Here is a 21,667-nt window from a genome sequence, read left to right on the forward strand (position 1 = left end):
GATGTGAAAAATATCTTAGTTCTGAAGTCCCATTAGAAGTAAATCAAGAAAATTTTCAATTTTTAAATGACTCTTAAATATTAAATCATTGTATCTATCAGGCTATATGCATTCAGATTAAAAGTGCTAAGTAGCATCAATCAATGTAGACTACTACGCTCTTGGGGGAAAACATCAAGTAAAGCAGTATTTCCGCTCACAAGGAGCTTAAATTTGATTGCAGAATTAAGGGATAACACATGCAAATCAACATTAGGTAGTTCAGGAGAGTCAATATTCAAGTGCATTGGACATAGGCTTGAAGCCATGTGCAAGTTTAAAAGGGAGGATGATTCATGATGATCTGCTGTGAACAAGAAAGACTTCATAGAATGAGGGGACACTTATTCAAGTTGGGAGGGAGGGCATTCTAAGCAAGGTGAACATACAAAAAAGGCATTGAAGTTGAAAGAGTGAAGAGGCTGGCTTTATCAGAGCAGAATATTGTTAAAGAGGAACAAGAAATAAGACTGCCTAGGTGGAGAAGTATCCAGATTGCAAAGGATCTTGAAAGTCAAGCTAATGGCATTTAGATTTTAGGCAGTTGGAAATAAGGAGTGATTGCAGATTTTCCAATGAATGGTAAGTTCAGAGCAGTATGTAAGAAAGATGACTCTGAAATCAGCATTCTGGGTGGATGGTCAGGGGAGACTCTGGAGTTAAGACCCCAGAAAGAAGTTACCGTTAGGTAAGAAGGGTACAGAGACGGTGCAGATGACAACCTTGGTGTGAGAGAAACTTTTAAGTTCAAAAATTATCTTAAATTTTACAGAAATTGGTTTTAAAAGAAAGAGAAGGAAAAGTCATAGACAAAATACACATTTGAGCACTTCATTACATATAGACTGTCTTACATTTTCACTGTGAAAAGAGCCAAGCTGGGAAGACCAAAAGAATGTTAGTACTGGGACTTCCCTGGCGGGCGGTCCAGTGGTGAGGATTCCACCCTTCCGCTGCAGGGGGCACAGGTTCCATCCCTGGTCGGGGCCTGAGAATGTTAGTACTCTTAGGAGGAGGCCATGGGTTTGTAAGTATTGGTTCAGTCTGAGTGACAGCAGAGCAGACAAGTGAAATTTCCCAGGGGCAGAGAATGGGAGGAGCTCCAGCAAGAAGACAGCAGCACAGACAGGAGGCAACAAAAGAGCATTTCTTCTATCAGGAGATAGATGCTCTCTTTGAGAGAGGCTGCATGGCGCTAGAAAGCCTGGCTCCCGCTCAACTCTGGGAAAGGTACAGCGTGAGGCAGACAGGAGGAGAAACAGACGCGTCATGGAAGAAATGGACAAACCAGGAATAATGCAGTTATCACGGAAGGCAAGGGAGAAAAGTCTTTACCAAGGATGGACGGTCAGTGCTATTAAATTGTAAACGAGAAGCCAAGAAAGGTGAAGATAAAGAAAAAACTCATTAGATAGGATGACAACCATTTCAATAAAGTATTGGCACAGAAGCCAGATCAGAGGGAGTTCACAGAAGACCACAGATAACAAGAAATGTCAGTTCGGGTTGCATTCTTCTTGTCTGAAACGAGACCAAAGGGGCCAGAGCAGTAGTGAGCTGAGGTTCAAGACTATTGAGCACTCCCCTGATTTTACAGGAGAGCAACAGGCTTTTGAGGCAGATCATATGACTCAGACCCAGCTTTGCCACCTGACAAGCTTCCCTGTCTCCCTGATTCCTCATCACTTCATCTACTGGACAGACAAACAAAAAGTCACATGACCGCACCTGTCTTGCGAGGCTGTTTTGAGCATAGCGAGTATTCAGCACTGTGCCTGACATGTAATTTGTCAATAAATTTCTTTCTTTTTTCCCCCCTTTCGGTAATTCCAGATGGGTATGAGGGCTACAGAATCTCCTTTTTAAAAAATATGATGAATACTTAAGTTAGATATACATTATTATAAATATAAATTCATGTGGGATGTTTAGAATAGGGTCCTGCCAGGAGGAGGGCTGATTGGATTTATTTTCAAGATCCATTTCTATGTGTGATTTGATAATATAATCAAAAGAGCTATTGGGAGTTCCCTGGCAGTCCAGTGGTTCAGACTCTACGCTGTCACTGCTGAGGGCCCGGGTTCGATCCCTGGTGGGGGAACTTAATAAAATCCCACAAGCCACGTCGGGTGGCCAAAAAACATTAAAAAAGTAAATAAAAGAACCATTAATTTTCTAAATGTCCTTAAGCTATTTAGGATAGACATAGCGATATTGAAAACAAGGAGTTATCCTCTAGCTTCAATATAAAATGTCCTTTTTTAAAAAAGAAATTCTGTTCAGATCTGCTTTTGTTTTCCTTTTTGGGAAGGCATTTTCCCTCAGTTGGCAACTTCTCCAGCTTATACTAAACTGGCAGATCACTGAGAAGTTCTTGGACTGTGAGGCCGGGAGGCACCTTTATTAAAGAGATTCTCTGTGATAAATGGGGCAGTTGACTCATTTGCGACTGTTTCTTAGAGATTATAATCAAATCACTTTTTAGAAAAGTTAATTTAATTCTGTAGGTAGATATACAGGTGAAAACATGCCAAGTCCATTATTCATTTGTAATTGTATCATTATTGTTTTTGAAAGGGTTGACTTGGAAAGCTGTTAAGATAACTGCAGTAGGGAAATTCCCTGGTGGTCCAGTGGTTAGGGCTCAGTGCTGTCACTGCTGAGGGCCTGGGTTCAATCCTTGGTCAGGGAACTAAGATCCCGCAAGCTGTGCAGTGTGGCCAAAAAAAAAAAAAAAAAAAAAAAAAAAGCAAAAAACAAAAAAACAACAAAAAGATAAACGCAGTAAATAGGGAATTGTGTATTTCACTGAGCAACTGCTGTTGAAATTGACATCACATCCATTCCATGAAGAGTCACGTGACATGATTATATGCCAGGCATTGTGAGGTAAGTTTCCTCACGGAGCTGTAAGTGGATGAGACATGTTGACAAAGCCAATAAACGTGAACGACACAGAAAAGTAGAGCAAAAGAGCGTATGAGTGATGTTGCTCTGGGGTTCAGAAAGGCTTACTGGATGGGATGGCTGAGCTGGATTTCAGAGGAACAGCACAAAAGCATGCTTCCCGTGGGGTGGGAGACTGGCCACCAAAGAGAAGGGGGTAAGGAGGGGCGTGAGCTGCCTGGTGTATGCCCAGCAGTTTAGTCACTCCTCCGTGGAGCACAGTGAGTGAAACAGCATTGGGGGCTCCGGACCAGGACCGTAACCGATGCTGCTCTGCCAGCAAACGTGGGAACTGGCGGGAAGGAGGCGGCTCCTTCCTAACACTGCCCAGCTTCTTGTCAGTGCAATCAGTGCCCCTTGGAATAGCCAGTATTTTCTAATGATTCTTTGACCATCTGAAGTGAAAGGTCATCTATGCCATAGCCTAGCCATATACATAATTTCAATTTATAATTATGCTAAATACAATGAAAAGGAGAAATAAAAGGAAAGCCTAGAGAATAGTGTGTATTTCAATATGTAAATGCTCTGATACAGCTATGCTAAGTCACTAGATAAAGTAGTCAGATTCTTGTAATATGTGGACTTGCGGCAATGCACAGGCATACGTTTAAAGTGATATGGGGAAGCTCTCTTTGCAACTTAAATGCCAGTAGCAGCGCCCATCCACAATATGAATTTCCAGAATGGTGGAAGACTCAAGTCAAATGGTTCTAAACAGAACAAACTACAGACTTCCCTCAACTTATGCAATAATTGCCTTCTTGGAAATTTGATACATATTAAAACTGTGCAAAATATTTTTGTGTTTATATACAGAATGGGCTTAGGTCCTGGGATAAAGAATTTTAAACAGTTTTATTACACACGTGTCTGGTGGGACATTCATAGGTATGTGAGACTTAGAATAAATCTTCACGTTGCAGACGCGTCCTGAATTTTGATGGGATTCCGCAGTGTGGCTTCTAAATGCCGAACACCAGCTATAGCCTCAAACTATTGTGACGAGCCCAAAACACCACACTTGTGCAAAACACTCCCTAGGGGATGGTACTGTTCCCATGGAAAACCTCTATCTTAACCCACTGGGCTTAACCATTCAGTCTGTGATCAGCTGTGGGAGGAGGGGCTGTCCATCTCTGGGGAGGGGTCAGCAGTTATGGAGGCGTCAGATCGCTATCCTTATGAGGTAGTACCTACTGTTCATTCATTCCATAAATGTTAATTTGAGCACCTACTATATGCCAGACACTGGAAAAGAGCATTGAGATTACATAATAATCATATTAATAATATTAATGATTTCATACGATAATACTACTTTTTATTGTTATATAAAAATTCCTGCAGTTAGAGGTGATTCTCGTCATTGCTCCTTAGTGGAGCTTCCTGAGATCACTGGCACCAATAAAACATTTTCCCCAAAAGTTTCTGTAAAGGATCAGAGTTCAACCCCAAACCTAAAAAATCACTCTCTACTCTCGTTCTCATCCCAAATTATACCCAGGCCTGTTGTCCAGCAGACCCTGTCAGAAGTCCCACAGTAAGATCAAAGAATTCATGAAGACACTCTGAGATGCAATGTAGAGATGCTTCAAATAAGACTATCAAAATTCTCCCGTTATCACATCCCCAGGGAAATGTTAAACGATAAAGTCCTAAGGAAACTAATGTCTAAAATTATGAAGTTAAATTTAAAAAGAATTAAAGCCCAATATCAAAACCTATTGCCTTCACGCATTAAAAGTTCATAGAAATTAAGATCCCAAAATGTCCTTCCCTACTTTCTTTAGCTGCTCCAATCGATGGCTGAGCAAAGGGCAGGATCTGGCAGAAGGTGTAGTCAGAGGCTCTCTTCCACTAGATTATTTGTGCAATTCCTTCCGGGCCTTAACTGGATTCTAATATGTGCCACTGTTAAAGAGGTTTAAAAGCTGAGCAAACACAAAATTCCTCTCAGCACTTATCTGCATCCACAAGACTTAAGACTTAGGATGTAATTCCAGCCCCAGGCCCAAAGCCGTCATGGCAGCGATGTGTGCTTGCGGAAGGCACTAGGCAGCTGCTGGAGATGGTGCCATCCTGGCGCCATTTACCTCCTAGCGCGCATAGGATTCCGCGTCAGCAGCGTTGCTCAGGGCGCCTCCTGCCACTCTCTATAAAGCCACCCTGCGCAAGTTCATGGTGGAGGCGTCAGGGATGGGAGAGCAGGGGGAGAAAATCCTGGCCTCGGTTACACAGGAGGCCAGAAGCCTCCATCAGCTGTCCTAGTTCAGCTCCATTAGGAGAAATTTTACGGTAGCAGTGAGTGAACTAATGCAAACGCCAGCTCGAGGCCGGGCATGTAGGAAATTTCCTTATATCGTACGGACCAGTCATCTATTTAAAACCCAAGTTAGATCTTACAACTCACGTAGGAGAAGATACAAAGTCCTTCGCCTGAAGTGTGGGAAACGCCAGTCCTGTCCCAGTGAACTTTCCCCATCCCACCTCTGTTCTCTCACCCTGATCTCCAGGTTGGTCACAGGGTGGGCAGGTGTTGACACGCCAGGCCGTTTTTATTTCCGTGGCCTTCCATACCTTGTCCATCATGGTGGGATGCCCTTCCTCTCTTCTAGGTCTGGAAGGCCTCTACTTACTTTCAAATACCAGTTCAAATGTCCGTGTGAGGTTTGTCCTGGCTTGATCATCTGGGTTACCCTGATACATTGAATTCTTCTCCAGTAGCACTTACATTTCTCTATTTTATGTATAATTCACACACACATATATTTAATTTATGAATCTCTCCCTCTCATTATTTGTGAGTCAAATTAGTGTCTGGAAAGTGCTTTATGCATCCCTGTATACACAGAGCTTTGCTTGGAGGCCTGGCACACAGTACGTAGAATAAAAATGCTTGCCAGTATAACGTGATTATAGAGGCAGCAATGGTTATAATAAAATTTTAACTTGTTTACCAGAAAAGGTACATTACCTAAAACTTGGCAAATCTGCTCTTCTATAAAATGAGGGAATTAGATCCCTCAACTCTCCGGTTTCTTTTGGCTTTAAAATTTTACTAAAATCGTTTAAGCAGGAGAAACAGTGCCATCTAGTGGTAAATTTATTTTTGTGTTTATTTTGACTTGATTGTTTTTAACCATTTCTATTTTATGTATTCCCAGCATTTTAAAATAATGTCAACGGTAATGGCTATGCTGGGGTTATAACACACCATGGTTCTGTTATAAATTCAATATTTGGATAGACACACAGGTACTTGTTTTAGCAATGCAATAGAGATTACTCAGGTGGAGAAAACGTTTTTTTTGTTTGTTTGTTTTGAAAATTTGATGTTAGAGTTTTGGTTTTTTTTTAAAAGGTCAAGTCTTTTATTTATTTATTTATTTATTTTTGGCTGAGTTGGGTCTTCGTTGCTGCGCACGGGCTTTCTCTAGCTGCGGCGAGCGGGGGCTACTCTTCGTTGCGGTGCACAGGCTTCTCATTGAGGTGGCTTCTCTTGTCGCGGAGCACAGGCTCTAGGTGTGCGAGCTCAGTAGTTGTGGCGCACGGGCTTAGTTGCTCCGCGGCATGTGGGATCTTCCCGGACCAGGGCTTGAACCCGTGTCCCCCGCATTGGCAGGCGGATCCTTAACCAATGCACCACTAGGGAAGTCCCAACACTTTGTTTTCTAGTAATGTGTTTGAGAGAAATCCAAGCACTCACTATTTCAGCGAACATTTGCTGAAGGCTCTTGTGCCTGGGAATTGCTCTGGGTGCTGGCGACACACAGTGAATAATCAGAGTCCCCCGCCCGTGGGGCTTACATGCCTGATGGGTGAGAGACCAGAAGAAGTAAATAAGCAATAAGCAATAAATAAGGTACGTTTTAATTATTGTAGGAAAAAAGAACAGGAAGATGTTGGGGGAGTGCCCATTAGATGGGGTTGGGCTCTCTGAGGAGAAGATGTCTGAGCTGAGACCGCATGACGAGGTGTGGGCCGTCCAAGGGCTGAGCAGAGAGCTCCTGGCAGGAGGGGCAGCTCGGAGGGACTTGTCAGGGCACGGCGGAGTTACAGGAACCTGGGGAGGGGGCGACGGCCCAGAGCGGCCCAGGCCAGACCAGAGAGGGGCTTGTAGACCACGGTGAAGAGGGTGGGTTTTTACTTCAGATGCAGCGGGGGGGATCCATGGGGATATTGTAGGCCAAGCAGGAGCATATTCTACTCTAAGCTTGCAGATGTTCAGGCAGCTCGGTGGAGAATGGTCTGTGGAACCAGAGCTGTCAGGAGATGTTACAGCGATGCAGGTGAAGGACCATGGTGGGGGCAGTGGAGGTGGAGCCCTTGGGCTAGATGTTGAAGGTGGAGCAAAGTAGATGTGGGGTCGGGAAGAGACAGCGAGGAATCAGGGTAGCTGAGGTGTTAGGCTTGAGCCCTTTACTGACATGAAGACAACTTGGGGAGAGCAGGCTTGGGAGGGTGGGTAGCGGGAGAGAGGAATCAAGGCACTTTTTCATTCCTTAGATATTTATTGAGTACCTTCTGTGTGCCACTCTTCTGAAAACTGGGGACCTAGCAGTGAATAGAACGGACAGCAGCCTGTGCTTTCATGGAACTTGCATTCTCTTCAGAGGGGAAGACAATAAATTAAATTATATATGAATATATACATACATATAATGTAGAAGGTAAAACATGCTCTGGAGAAAAAGTGAAGCCGGAAAGGAGAAAGGGAATATTGGGAGAGCTTGCATGTTCAATAGGGGTGTTCAGGGAAGGCTTTAGTGAGTTAGTGGTATTTGAGTAAAGGCCTAAAGCAACAGAGGGGAATGAAACCACGCGGATAAATAGGAGGGCATTCCACGCAAAGGAAATTGCAGACGCAACAGCCGGGATGCAGGAGAGCCTGGATCGCTCAGGGAGCAGAGAAAAGAAAGTGGCAATGAGAGGTCAGATGGGAAAGGCCGGGAATGGGGGTGGGAGCAGATCCTATCCGGCCTCAAAGGCCACTGTAGCGGCTTTGAGTGGATGAGAAGGAGTTAGGAGGGTTCTCGGCAGAGCAGCGACCTGGGCTGACTTACATCTAAACTGTATCTACTGGCTGATGTGCTGAAGACAGATTCTAGGGGGTCAAGAGCAGGATCGGGGGACCCGTGGGGAGGCTGCGACGAGAACCAGGCAAGAGATCGTGATGGTTTGGAGCAGCGCGGCAGGGAGGGCGGCAGTGGAGGTAGCGATGGGTTTGCTGGCTCTAATGACACATCATTTTTTAAATCGAATTTTACTTTCCCAATGAGAAAAAAAACTTTAGGCAATATACCAGGTTTTTACTAAAAACCATTATAGTATAATTGATTCAAAAGCAATTCTGTTCCTAAATTAAAACGAGCTTTAAGAACATTAGTGTAGGGACTTCCCTGGTGGCGCAGTGGTTGAGACTCCGTGCTCCCAATGCAGGGGGCCTGGGTTCAATCCCTGGTCAGGCAACTAGAGCCCACATGCATGACGCAACCAAGAGTTCACATGCCGCAACTAAGGAGCACACATGCTGCAACTAAAGAAGCCAGCGAGCCGCAACTAAGGAGCCCTCGAGCTGCAGTTAAGACCCGGTGCAACCAAATAAATATTAAAAAAAAAAAAGAACATTAGCGTAAGATTCTTTTTTATTTATTTATTTATTTATTTATGGCTGTGTTGGGTCTTCGTTTCTGTGCGAGGGCTTTCTCTAGTTGTGGCAAACGGGGGCCACTCTTCATTGCGGTGCGCGGGCCTCTCACCGTCGCGGCCTCTCTTGTTGCGGAGCACAGGCTCCAGACGTGCAGGCTCAGCAATTGTGGCTCACGGGCCTAGTTGCTCCGCGGCATGTGGGATCTTCCCAGACCAGGGCTCGAACCCGCGTCCCCTGCGTTGGCAGGCAGACTCTCAACCACTGCGCCACCAGGGAAGCCCAGTGTAAGATTCTTAGCCATGACCTGTCGTAACTTCATGTCCATTTTAGTGTAAAATATGCAGTTTCTTTGTGAATAATGGATAACTAATGAGCTGTTTTTCTTTTCAGTTATATGATGGGGATAGTGAAAATGCCAACTTGGCTGGAACATTTTGTGGTTCCACCGTACCTGCTCCATTTATTTCTTCTGGAAACTTCCTTACAGTGCAATTTGTCAGTGACTTAACTTTAGAAAGGGAAGGATTTAACGCTACGTATACCATCGTGGGCAGTGAGTAAACTGAGACATTTTCACATAGTATGAAACACACGTGTATTTATGCACTAAAAATAATGCCATGCTTATATCTGTACTCAGTGTTAATTACTAAGCTCAGTGTTAATTACTGACTGTCTAAGTTCTACGTCAGTTACTAAACACCACGTTAATTACTCTGTGTTTAATCCATGGTACAAATTTGGTACAATTCTTAGTCAAGAATATAGACTGTAAATCCTTCATAGAATGATGTAAATATAGCTCCTTTGGGCTGGAAGAGTAAGGAAAGCAAAATTTTAAATATGTGTGATGAGTTACAAGTAAAATGTCTTATAAGTTGTTTCTTTCTTCCCATCTCAGTGCCTTGTGGCGGAACATATAATGCAACATGGACCCCACAGAGTATTTCGTCACCCAATTCATCAGACCCAGCTGTCCCATTTTCCATCTGTACTTGGGTCATTGAAGCTCCTCTACATCAGCAGGTCATGATTACTGTGTGGGCGCTTGAGCTGCACTCACAAGACTATGACCAGAACTATTTAGAGTTTCAGGACCCACCAGAGGTAACAATTATAGGATGAATGACAGTCACACGTATGACCTTTTCATCAGTATTTGCAAAACACTTGAAGTAATGAGGGCATGACTAAATAAGTTCTCGAAGTTACTTCCAGCCTAATGTGGTTTCCAGCCATATACAAAACCCTCTATTTATAGGCATTAAGAAACCTGAACTTGGTCTGTAGGTCATGTGCCTAAGAAACATCTGGGTGTCTTGGTAAAAGTGCCTGCCCCTCGGCCCACCCTCAGAGACCAATTCCCTTACTTACGCCCATTAACCTGAATTTCTGATGAACATCTCTGGTGTTCTGACAGCAGTGCTCCATGGAGAAGCACTTCTGTAGTCAGTGGGATCTGTGTGTGGAATGCATTGAAGGGAACAGTTAAGAAGGCATTTGGTACCAGTCTAGTGGGACTATATTCATGGTTGAAAACATAGAGCAAAGCTCTTTTGGTTTAAAAAAAAAATGATGAGTGTGAATTGCCCATGGGGTTAGATGTTGGGGAGAATGTTGACCATAAAAGTGTAACATTGACAGAACGCCTGAAGATTTGGGCGCCATCATCACGTGAGTAGGTAGTTGCAGGATGAGAGCGATCAGGTTACTCCGGGAACATGTGTAGGGTGAGGACTCCTGAACTGAGGGTGATGCCTAGCGGGGGCTCCCGGGGACACCCGGGCTGCCTCTCTCCGGATTGAGGGGCAGCTCATACACTCCAGGTTTGCTAAGGGCGCTGAGGGAGGGCCAGGAGCAGTGCTGGTTGGTCTTAGAGAGTTCAGAACAATGGAGAAGCCCCAGTAGAACTTTGGTGAGCTCCTCCGACAGCCTGGATGCGCCCTGAGCAGCGGCACAGGCCTTGGATAGGAAGCGGGGTGAGCGGGAAGGTCTTATCTTCAGTAGGCAGGCGTCTGCCCCGTGGTTTCAGCAGAAACTTGGCCTCCCAACCTCCCACCCGCCCCTCGAAGACTGCGAGACACCTGTAGATTCCAAGGCCAAGGTGAAGTCTTATTGCAGAGTGCATTAAACTCTGTAACTGGTCTCCATGGCTGAATATTTAAGCCATATTTTTGTATGCAATTTAATTTCTGCTGTGGCCTATTCTCCTTTGATACTAAATCTCCTGGCATTTGGCTTCCGTTTCATTTCAGAGCAATGGAAATCCAGGAATTCGGTTCTGCGGCAGAAATGCTTCAGCTGTACCCACATTTTATTCTTCCATGAGCACCGCAATCGTCACTTTTAAATCGGAAGTTTTTAACATAAACTCTAGAGTGGGTTTTACCTATCAGATTGCAGGTGAGCTCTGGGATTTCATCTTTTATTCAGAAAAAGTGCCATTATTACAGTTACAGCTAGAATTGACCCCCTTGAGTAAATTAAGGTTTGTTGACATAAACCACACCCACATGAGGTAAGACTCTTCACTAGAAGCCAGGCCCAATTTAGCAAATTACTAAAGTTGACTTCTGAAGAGGTAAAGCGAATAAAATGTTAATTAAAATGTCAAGAATGGCAGCATATTCTTCAAAGTTCATGTCGTTAATTAAAAAATATACCAGTTATTGTATTAATTATTCACTTAACCATGTAGAAGAATCACTTTATTTTGGAAAATTACTTTGGAAAAACCAAGGAGCCTTGAAAGAATTACTCGATTCTGTCACTGAGAAGTTTATTTCCAGAGAACACTTTACGTAATGTTCATTTCAAGCTTGATTAAAACCAAAGCTGCCTTTGATTAAAACAAACAAATGAAAATGCTCTGGGTATTTTTACCAAAAATGGTCAAGGACTGTAAGTTGCCAGTTCTATCAGAACAAATAATTCATCAAAGGAGTTGAAGAAAAATCTTCACGCACAACTGTCTTGGAGGTAGAGCCTTTATGCCCAAAGAGTCTAAATGTCAGCCAACTCCACCTCCATGTCATCAGAAGAGCGTAGAGGATGCCAGAATGTTTGTCCTCACAGGAGAGGGTGCACATTCGCTCATTTACTATCTCACACGGGGGTGTTTTGTGTGAAGACGCTGCACTGCATTTGTTCAGTGTGCCGTTCGCTTTAAGTCTTGGGATCTCAGTCATCTCAAAGGTAAATGAAGGGGCTAGGTTAGCTTTTTTTCTGAAGGTTGTTCCCATTTAATAATCTCTTTGAATGATTCCTGTCAAGTTGAAAGAGCACTGAATACTGCGCGGCATACGTGAATTACGACTCTTGTCTTTCCTCTAAGATTGCAACCGAGAGTATAAGAAGGCATTCGGGAACCTGAGGAGCCCCGGCTGGCCGGGGGGCTATAGCGGCGACATGGACTGCACATCTGTGCTCACAGGTCCTCAGGACCACACCATCTCCCTCTTCTTTCACTCATTTGGCATCGGGGACTCAAGTGACTGCACACGTGATTTCTTGGAGGTAACATACATTTGAATATCATGTCAATGAATTATTTAAAAGATGATGGATCCCTTAAGATTCTTCTCCTTTTTCTCTGCTACTGCTGATCATATTCCTTCCTCATTTCATTAAATTATTCATTATCCTTTCATCGCCTAAATACTTACCAACCATCTCCTAGGTCCAGACACCGGAAATCCAGGAGGGAACAAGACATGTTCAGGGGCCCCCGGAGGCTCACAGTCTGTGGGAAAGACAGACAGGAAGTTGTCCACTCCTGTTGACTATCAGAGCCAGCACGGGTAGGGGCACCTAAGCAGTCTGGGAACAGAGAGGTTTTCTTAAAGGAGCTAATGTGTGAGTTGAGACCGGAAGTGAGGGAGGTCCAAGTGCAAAGTGCTAATTTTGGAGCCAGATGAGAACTCTGACTTGAAGTGTGCCTGGTGTAGAGGTAAACATGAAACTACGTGAGACTAAATAGTTTGGCTTATTCCCCTGATGGCCACAGTGAGTCTGGAGCATCTTCGGTATTCTCTGAGGAGAGTCTTTCCTTGACCGCGTGTTGGGCAGAGGAAGGTGGAGTTCTCTGTTCCTTCCTCCTCATCTGGATGAAGAAGCACCTTTGCTGTTTGCCTGTCCCCCGCCCCACCGAGAGAGAACCCTCCTGTGTCTGGAACGCAGTGCCTATATTTTGCCATGAAAACCCTCCAGCTCCCTCCAGCGTCCTTTGCAGACTCTGTTGGAAATGTATTCATTCTTAGGAAATAAACTGAGGTGCCATGTCAGGCTTGTATGTACAAAGATGCTGAATCCCTCTGAACTGAATTCACATCGAAACCTTAACCCAAGACACCCGAAGTCGGCTTTGTTTCGTGTACATGCGAATCTTCCGTAAGGTTTCCAAACAGCTTGTTTTCTCCTTTACGCCTGTTATGGAGTTTTGTTATCCTGGAAAGCTCCCCCTATAAAATTCATCGAAGTCCTTTGTTAATGACTATTCGCAACCTCTAGTGCAGTAAGTACTCAGAGGACGCTCATGCCTTTTCATGGGGAACATCACCACGGTAGGAGACTGGGGGAGACGTGGATGCAGCAGGGGGGAAACGAGGGAGAGACAGGAGTGTGTGCGTCAATCAGGTCATTAGGCTCAGACCTACGTACCTCACCCGCCGTGGCGTCTGAACAGTTACGTGCAGCACAAAGCAGACACGAGGGGAGGAGTGGGATACGGAAGAAGGGAGAATCATCCTGACAGTCCAGAGTCACAGCGCAGCTACTCGTGGTTCGCTTCAAGCCTGAGTTGACCCTTATCGACTGGAGTTAACTTTGCCATTTGCCCCTGGATGCTGGGGAGCAAGGGCTGACTCTCCAGCCCCGGGGGGTGACAACTGCCCCCCTCCACCCTGCTGCCCTTCCTTATCTCATAGAAACGGGGCTGAAACTTCCTGTGCAATAAGCAAAGACAGGAAACTGCGACTCAGGCCTGTAAAGCACTGCTGTGTCTGGTTTTCGGCGGGAAGATTCTGGCACGGCTTATTGCAGCCTCAGCATTCCATTCATGTAAATGGTGATGGGAATGGAAATTTCTCACTGAGGACTCTGACCGAATTACACCACGCGAATGCCAAGCTCTAGACCCCATTTGGAACTTGCATTTGCCTTCACTTCCCCTTTCAGGGTCACCTAAGGTCCCAGAGATGCCCTCTGGTCTCCTTGCCCCATTCCTCCTGTGCAGAGAGAAATGAAAAGGACAAGTCATTAGCACATCAGTGGGAATTAATATCTCGCGTCTCCCCTCAGAGCATCAGCTTTCTAAAGAGGACCAGAGGAAAAAGACCCAAAGCCAAGACTGCAGTGGGGCAGGTGGGCATCCTTGAAAATGGCAGCCCTCTCTGTCTGCCGACAGCTAACTGGCTGCTCCATCCATGGCAAGGCTACTTTGTTTAAACACTTAGCAGAATAGCCCAAAGAGCACCAGAAAGGCATTTTTCTCTCCCACTGGCTACTCCATAGACCTAAAAGGAAACTCTCCAGGGAATTCCCTGTTGGTCCAGTGGTTAGGACTCCGCACTTTCACTGCCAGGGCCTGGGTTTGATCCCTGGTGGGGGAACTAAGATCCCACAAGCTGCGGGGTACAGCCGAAAAAAAAAGGGCTCTCTCCAGATCAACACAACCCAACAAGACGACCCACCACACCTCTGAAGACACTGGGTGACTTAAGACAACTGGCAATTAACCACATGTTAAACTATGGGATTAAAAAGGGACTGGAGGGGCTTCCAAGATTTTAAATACGTGTATCAACATAGAGTCAGCCTCCATCCATGCGGAGCTGGTTCCAGCCCTACACTGCCTGGGTCACGTGTCTGCGATGCCCCACAAAAGCCCTCCTCCGAGTGGGGCTGTTTGGGAATGCGCAGCAGGAGCCGGGCTTGAGGACAAACCGTGGCTGAATTCACAGTGCGCTTACCTGCATTCACACGCCAACGCGCTTCCTGTTTTCACGCGTGTCTACTCCATGCAGCGAATTAAAAAAAATCTACTCAGCTTCACAAAGTGTTTTTAAAATAAATCTAAGAGTCAGAAATTTTAAAGACTGTTTGAATTATGTCCTTTTCCCATGTAGAAATTCCTTTTGTTTTGAACTTTGTCATACTTTGTACGTTGTTTTTTCATGGCCCCTTTATAGCTGAGCAATTTTCAAGGGGAGATAAAAACATAAATGCAGTATGATGAATAAAGTATAACGGAGTTGACTGGAAACAAAGCAGATAATATTTTTCTCCCCCGACCCATCTTTTTAAAATTCACTTTAACTACATTCTTCAAAATGTCTCCCCAAGAAGAAAGATACAACTAGTTTGTTATACACCAGTCAACTAGCTGGTTATAGAAACATGCTGTCGTGTTTTAATTACTGGAGATTAACAGATATTTCTGAATCCAACTGTAAATGGTTTTTGATCTACAAATTGGTTTCTCTCCTTTGCAAGTGAAGGTGATGTCTCTGTGTATTAACCCTCCATTAAGTACCAAAAAAGACAAAGTTTCCCCCCAAAAAGTTGTCATTCCAATTGTCTCACGTCTTAACGTATAGTGATGATAAATCAGAGAAGAAGGTACAATAGGTCTAAGTGTAATCATTAATGACTCGTTTTTAAAGGTAAGAAATGGAAGCGAGAGCACTTCGCCATTGCTGGGCACGTTCTGTGGGACTCTGTTGCCGAATCCCATTTTCTCCCGAAGTCGTGAACTATACCTACGATTTAAGAGTGATAGTGCAACTTCCGGTCGTGGATATGAAATTATCTGGACCTCATCACCCTCTGGTAAGACCCTGGCACTTTGTAAGGGAAAGTAATGCAGCTGAGAAAAACATACAGCGTCTAATAGAAGAAGACAGTTAAAGTGACCTTTTCCCCAATCTGCGTACTTGATTATTTTCCATTAAAAATAGAGATTTTTTTAACACTGAAAGTATAGAGATTTAAAAAATGCTACTTTTATTCATTATTTCTATATATTAAAGAATATATATTTACATATAAAGCACAAATAAGGTACAAAGATTTTTAAATTCCTGTATAAATCCTGATTTTGTCATTATTGTTAACTTTTGGTTTGATCATCAAGGTAGTTCTCTGAGGATTTTTTTAAAAAGTTTGCCAGAAAGCCAAGTGATGAACACATACTCGCGTATGTATAAATAGCTGTGTTCCTTGGAGACCGCGTTTCATTTCTTGGCAGTCCTGGAGGTTAATGGCTTTTACAGGGCAGTAAGCACCTTCCTGCATTTTTGGTTGGCTGTTTACCAACAAGTGAAGGAAATTTATCATGTCAATGCACTTAACTCAAGAGAGAAGGAATATCTTTATGAAATGTCCCCCCAAATATCTAAAAACTTTCAAAATAAGAATGATAAAAAGGACTCATTTTGAATATACTAGAGGACTAGAAAAGGATTCTATCAAGACAATTGTAGATAACGATTTCTTGGTACTGCCAAAAGTAAAAGATGATCTCTATGCCCTAATTTTACAGACAAGGAAATAAAACACCAAACTGATGCGTTGCCTAAAACGCACAGCTAGATTGTGGCAGAGGCAGGACTAAACCTCCAGTGGTCAGAAACCCAGCCCAGTGCTTCTTAATTATGCTACGCAGTTTCTTCCTATGCGCAGGATATCTGGATGCCCATGGCTGTCTGGTCTAAATAACGATAGCTTTCCTGTGCAAATTAACACATCGAACAAATTAGCACCAATACTTAAAGAGCTTTGGCTTGTTAAGCGTATCAATCTTGGAACTGTCAGTTATCAGTCTGGTAAAGTCACTTTGAGAATCATTACTGCCAAGACCTTAAATAACACACCTCTTTCTTTGGTTCTTCCGTGGAATTTCCCTTTTAATTTTACTTCACCCACATCCTCATCAACTCACTCACTGCCTCTGGTGAGCTCCACACCATCAGAAGCACCCGAGATCAACCTCACTCTCTCCTGCAGTTACTTTCCCAAGTCCTGGTTTTCCCATTGTGCTCTCAACCCACTATTTTCAAAGCAAAGATCTGGAGGAAGCCCTTCCTAAGCCGTGAGAGGCGGGGAGGGATATTTGGTGGAGGTGGGAGCAGGGGAGGTAGTGAGGGAGGGAGGTACAGCCCGCAGGAGGGACAGGAAAAGGGTTCCTGCCTCCGCTTTTCTTGCAGAGGGCCTCAGCACCTTGAGAGAACAACTGTCTCGTTGCCTTAAGCACACTAAAGCGCGCTGATGGCTTCTACTTGGTTGACTGAAGCTTCGTGCACCTGTTTTCCTCGCAGACTGCGGCGGGACTCTTTACGGAGACAGCGGCTCGGTCACCAGCCCTGGCTATCCCGGCACTTACCCAAACAACACTCACTGCGAATGGACCATCATTGCTCCTGCGGGAAGACCTGTCACCGTCAGCTTCTACTTTATCAGCATTGACGACCCCGGAGAATGCGTCCAGAACTATCTCCTGCTCTACGATGGCCCGGATGCTAACTCTCCATCGTCTGGACCGTATTGCGGCACAGTGAGTAAAACAAACTTTTAAAAACTCCCAATTGTTACTTTTAAATAAGGAAAGGAGCTTAAAAAGGCACCTTTAAAGGCAGACTCATGCAGTTAGAGAGCACACGGTACTTTTACAAATTCAGGTTTCTGACTTTCCTTTTTGTTTTGGGAGCACGAGTGCCACCTCGTGGGCATTGAGTTAAATTAATAGTAATAGTTGCCGAACTTGACTGTGCGTCAGAATCGCCTATGCAGTTGTTTAGCATCACAGACTTCCAATCCCCACTCAACCTACAGAATCAAAATTTCTGGGGGAGTATCTGTGGCATGCTGTGTTTTGAAAGCTCCGTATGTGATTTCAATGCACCGCCCAGGGTTGACTATCCATGTTATTTCTGCATGAATAGAACTACAGTGTTCCCATCGCATCTGCAGGGGATTGGTTCCGTTGATCCCCCACGGATACCAAATCCTCGGATGCTCAAATCTCTTATAAAAACTGGCCTAGGGACTTCCCTGGTGGCGCAGTGGTTAAGAACCCGCCTGCCAATGCAGGGGACACGGGTTCGAGCCCTGGTCCGGGAAGATCCCACATGCCGTGGAGCAACTAAGCCCGTGAGCCACAACTACTGAGCCTGCGCTCTAGAGCCCATGCGCGACAACTACTGAGCCCACGTGCCACAACTACTGAAGCCCGCGCTCTAGAGCCCGTGCTCCGCAACAAGAGAAGCCACCGCAGTGAGAAGCCCACGCACCGTGATGAAGAGTAGCCCCCGCTCCCCGCAACTAGAGAAAGCCGGCGCGCAGCAACGAAGACCCAACGCAGCCAAAAATAAAAATAAGTAAATAAGTAAGTTAAAAAAACCAAAATCTGGCCTAGTGCAGTGAATACAGTCAGTCCTCCATATCTGCGGGTTCCGTATTCGCGGGTTGTGTATCTGCTGGATTCTGTGGTTGGTTGAATCCGCGATGTGGAACCTACCCTTACGGAGGGCTGACTGTATAGAAACTTTGGATGCCCGGCTCCATTTCATTCACTTTTTGCTGAAAATTGTGGGAATTCTTTGAAGAAATGCACAGGGATATTAACAATTGGCCTGGGGACTAACAGTTTGTTTTTGTAAATCTCGATGTAATAGATCATCCCTAAACATTAAGTTAGAATTCTGATGTTGACTCAGTATTGCTTACATCTGCCCTCAGTGCCCTCCCATTTTTATGTGCAAGTAGATGTTTACAGAGCTTTCATGTAAGGGAAACGTGACTACTGATGAGAAGTTATCTGTTTCTTACCATTTTGCTCTTTGCTCATTTGTGCTTTCTAATCAAACTGACAGAGAATTACATCTGCTGGAAATCGAGGGAGTTTTTAGAGTATAACTTACAGTTTGTAAAATTGATAAATGTTATTTTCAGAAATATCAAAAAATAGATACATTTTTTCTAAAACCCTAAGAATCATCCCATATATTCTTCTAAACACTTTTTTTTTAATATGTTTGCCTATGCACAGATATTTTATATTGTTTTATGGTGTGTTTTTGTCCACTGACTGATACATCATTAACATCTTACCATACCACTAAACAAACTGGTATATTGTATTTAATCATTGGGTTGTTTTCTGTTCTGGGTGCAGCCTAATTTATTGAATGAAGCTCCTCTGGTTTATAGACAACCCTTCAATAAACTCTCTGGTAGCTCTGTCCTTATTCACAGAGCTAATTTTGGGGGGAGGAATTTGTGTCACCTGATCAGCAGATACTGTCTTGCAGTTGTTCACAGGGGCCCACAGAAAAGAGACCCCAGTAAATGCATCACATGCCAGATTTAGAAGCTGATTAAGTCTTAGACATATAGTTGAAATTTGTAACAATTTCAAAAAGAGACATTTTCACAATACCATTACTTTATGTCTGTATGACTTTTTTTTTTTTTTTTTTGGTTTTCAGTGACTTTCAAACATGCAACCCCATTTGATCCCCTGGACTTTGCAGATAAGAGAAACTGAGGCACTGAGAGAACTTACTGCCATTGAAACCAATGTCACATTAAATTCAAGTCTATAACTAGATATGTCAATTTTTCTTAACTATTGGTATTTACAATATTTTCCCAGTTTTAAATTTTCTTTTATAAATGTAGACATAGTTTCAAGTGCAATCGTTTTATTTTTTAAAGATACCACTGACTTCTTTAGCATTTCCAGTCCAGTGAAGTCAGTTTATTTACAGAATGATGGTGGGAGCTACTCCTTAGATGTCTAATCCTACGGTGATTTGAAGATGTTTTCTTTTATGATAATTGTCATTGTTCACGGGCATTGCTCTCAGTTACAGAATCTGAACATCTAGAAACATGAAAGAATGGAAGGAAAATTAGGAGAATCAAACGGGAGTTTAAAACTTCTGTTATCTGCTCGTACTAGTTTGTCAGCATAGAATACCAAGTAGAAATTTGGGAGCAGGTTGAAATGGAAGGAAAAAGTGCATGTGCACAGGAACGTACAATATTGTGCATCCCTTGATCTCTCTTTTAGGAAAAAAATCCCTCTGCTGCACTCACCTGAATAATTTACTGTCTTGGAAATAAGTCTGTTTTTTGATGACTCTTGGGTAGGACCAAGGCAGGGGACCCGAGCAGAACAGAGGAACATGTCCCCAGACTGCAACCTTGACCCTGTGTGATGTGCTCTGTCTCCAGGACAATCCAACCTACTGTGCATGTTACTGACTTATTTGCTTCCCGCTTCGCCTCCTCCCGTTAGGATGTAAGATTCGTGAGAAGAGGGCTGTTTGCGTGTTTGGTTCATTTTTTATATTCCTAGTGCTAATAATAATACCCACAGCATGGAAATCTCTCAATCAGTATTAAATGAATGATTTAGAAATGAGAGAAAACAGAGACCCATCTACCTCCCACCCCTTCTGCCCACACACACACACACACACACACCCCCTGTTCCCCCAAAAGATATGAAAATCAACCCCAAAGGAAAGTACGGATGTTAAGGGGGAAAAGTAGTATACTTTACTCATATGCTCGTTTTAGTTGCAGATATAAGTTGTGTGTCTCTTCAGAAAAATGAAAATTTCAATAAGAACTTGAATTGGAAATTGAATTTTTAGTGATGGTTTTATTGAGACATAATTCACATACCATAGAAATCATCTACTTAAAGGGTAAGATTTAAGAGTATTTAGTGAGTTCCCAGAGCTGTGTAGCTGTTGTCACCACAGTCGGCTTTAGAACCTTCTCGTTAGCCCAAAAGGAAACCCTGTGCCCACTTAGTCACCCCCCATTTCTTCTCACCACCTCCACCAGCCCCAGCAACATTCTTTTGTAAAGTCTCTACATTAATTCTTAGCAAGGTTACTTCTAGAAATGTATGCAGGTTTACTGTGAACTCTAGAAGGCTCCTTTATGTCATACTTCTTTATTACACCTGACCTTCTGGAAAAATCTTCAAAACTGTGAAATATATAATTTGTTACTTCTCTCTTTTTCTTTTTTTTTTTTTCAATTTTAGGACACTGACATAGCTCCCTTCGTGGCCTCGTCACATCGTGTCTTCATAAAATTTCATGCAGAGTATGCAGCCCGACCGTCAGCAATCCGGTTAACCTGGGCCAGCTAACCGCGTGAGGCCGGGTCTGCTCAGCACTTCGGTTTTTCTGCAGGGGCTGGACCCTCAGACCTCACGCTGGACGGGATTCTGCCATCCTGATACCTGTCCCCCCTGCCTGTGCCACTGAGAATAATCTGAACTTCTTTGTTTTTCATCAAAGTACATGTGGAATCAATATTGGTATACATTTTTTGCATGTAGAATGTAGCTTCTTTAATCTAATATTTTGAGTTGAAATTTTCTAGAATCCCTTAAAGGGGTGGAAATGATTATGGCATATGTGCTGTACATTTTCAAAAGTTAATAAAATAGAAGTACCGTTTTCACTGTGAATGTCAAATTGGGGATGATAAACACTGCTGAAATGTAAACAGTGATGCTGCATTATCTTTTTTAACTCATTAACATTTGTCTTTCACTATGGGGTATGTGTAAAATTTCACGTTGAATATTTCCATTTTAAAAAAGTATATGAGTCCTTCAGTATAGGAACTCCGGAGCCAAGCTGCCTGCGTTTGAATTTTAGCCTTTCTAGTTAACTTCCTTAACTCTCTGTGCTGCAGTTGCCCTACGTACCACTGTTGTCTGTTTGCAGTTTAACAACACGAGATGCGAAGTTATACATAGTTAAGCAATGCTTTGACCACGTTTTCTGCTGCCTTTAACCAAGAGACGTTAGGTTAAATATGCAAAGTTAAGTCTTACTGAGAACATGGGGCCCAGTGAATGAAAGACGCTATCGAATGTGTAACTGCATCTTCCTGTACTACTCAAATGCCAGGGAAATGATCTCTGCACAGACTACAGAGCCACATAAATGAGATATTCTCACCTTCGCTCTACCATGGACGGATGCATTGGCTTTATGG

The 21,667-nt window shown here is 43.6% G+C and overlaps 1 protein-coding gene across 1 annotated transcript in view; it reads left to right on the forward strand.

The window, feature by feature from the left end:
• Positions 1-21,169, forward strand: part of CUBN (cubilin) — a 266,365-nt gene extending 245,196 nt beyond the window's left edge. Inside the window, exons 61-67 of the mRNA XM_061178156.1 lie at positions 9,029-9,191; positions 9,540-9,745; positions 10,894-11,041; positions 11,973-12,154; positions 15,301-15,466; positions 16,954-17,189; positions 20,700-21,169. Of these exons, the coding sequence (XP_061034139.1) occupies positions 9,029-9,191; positions 9,540-9,745; positions 10,894-11,041; positions 11,973-12,154; positions 15,301-15,466; positions 16,954-17,189; positions 20,700-20,807 (1,209 nt within the window). The 3' untranslated portion in view covers positions 20,808-21,169. The remainder of the gene's footprint in view (positions 1-9,028; positions 9,192-9,539; positions 9,746-10,893; positions 11,042-11,972; positions 12,155-15,300; positions 15,467-16,953; positions 17,190-20,699) is intronic.
• The last annotated feature ends 498 nt before the right edge of the window (positions 21,170-21,667 follow it).

The sequence above is a fragment of the Eubalaena glacialis genome, chromosome 2 (assembly GCF_028564815.1).
Source record: "Eubalaena glacialis isolate mEubGla1 chromosome 2, mEubGla1.1.hap2.+ XY, whole genome shotgun sequence".
In the NCBI taxonomy this organism is placed as follows: domain Eukaryota; kingdom Metazoa; phylum Chordata; class Mammalia; order Artiodactyla; family Balaenidae; genus Eubalaena; species Eubalaena glacialis.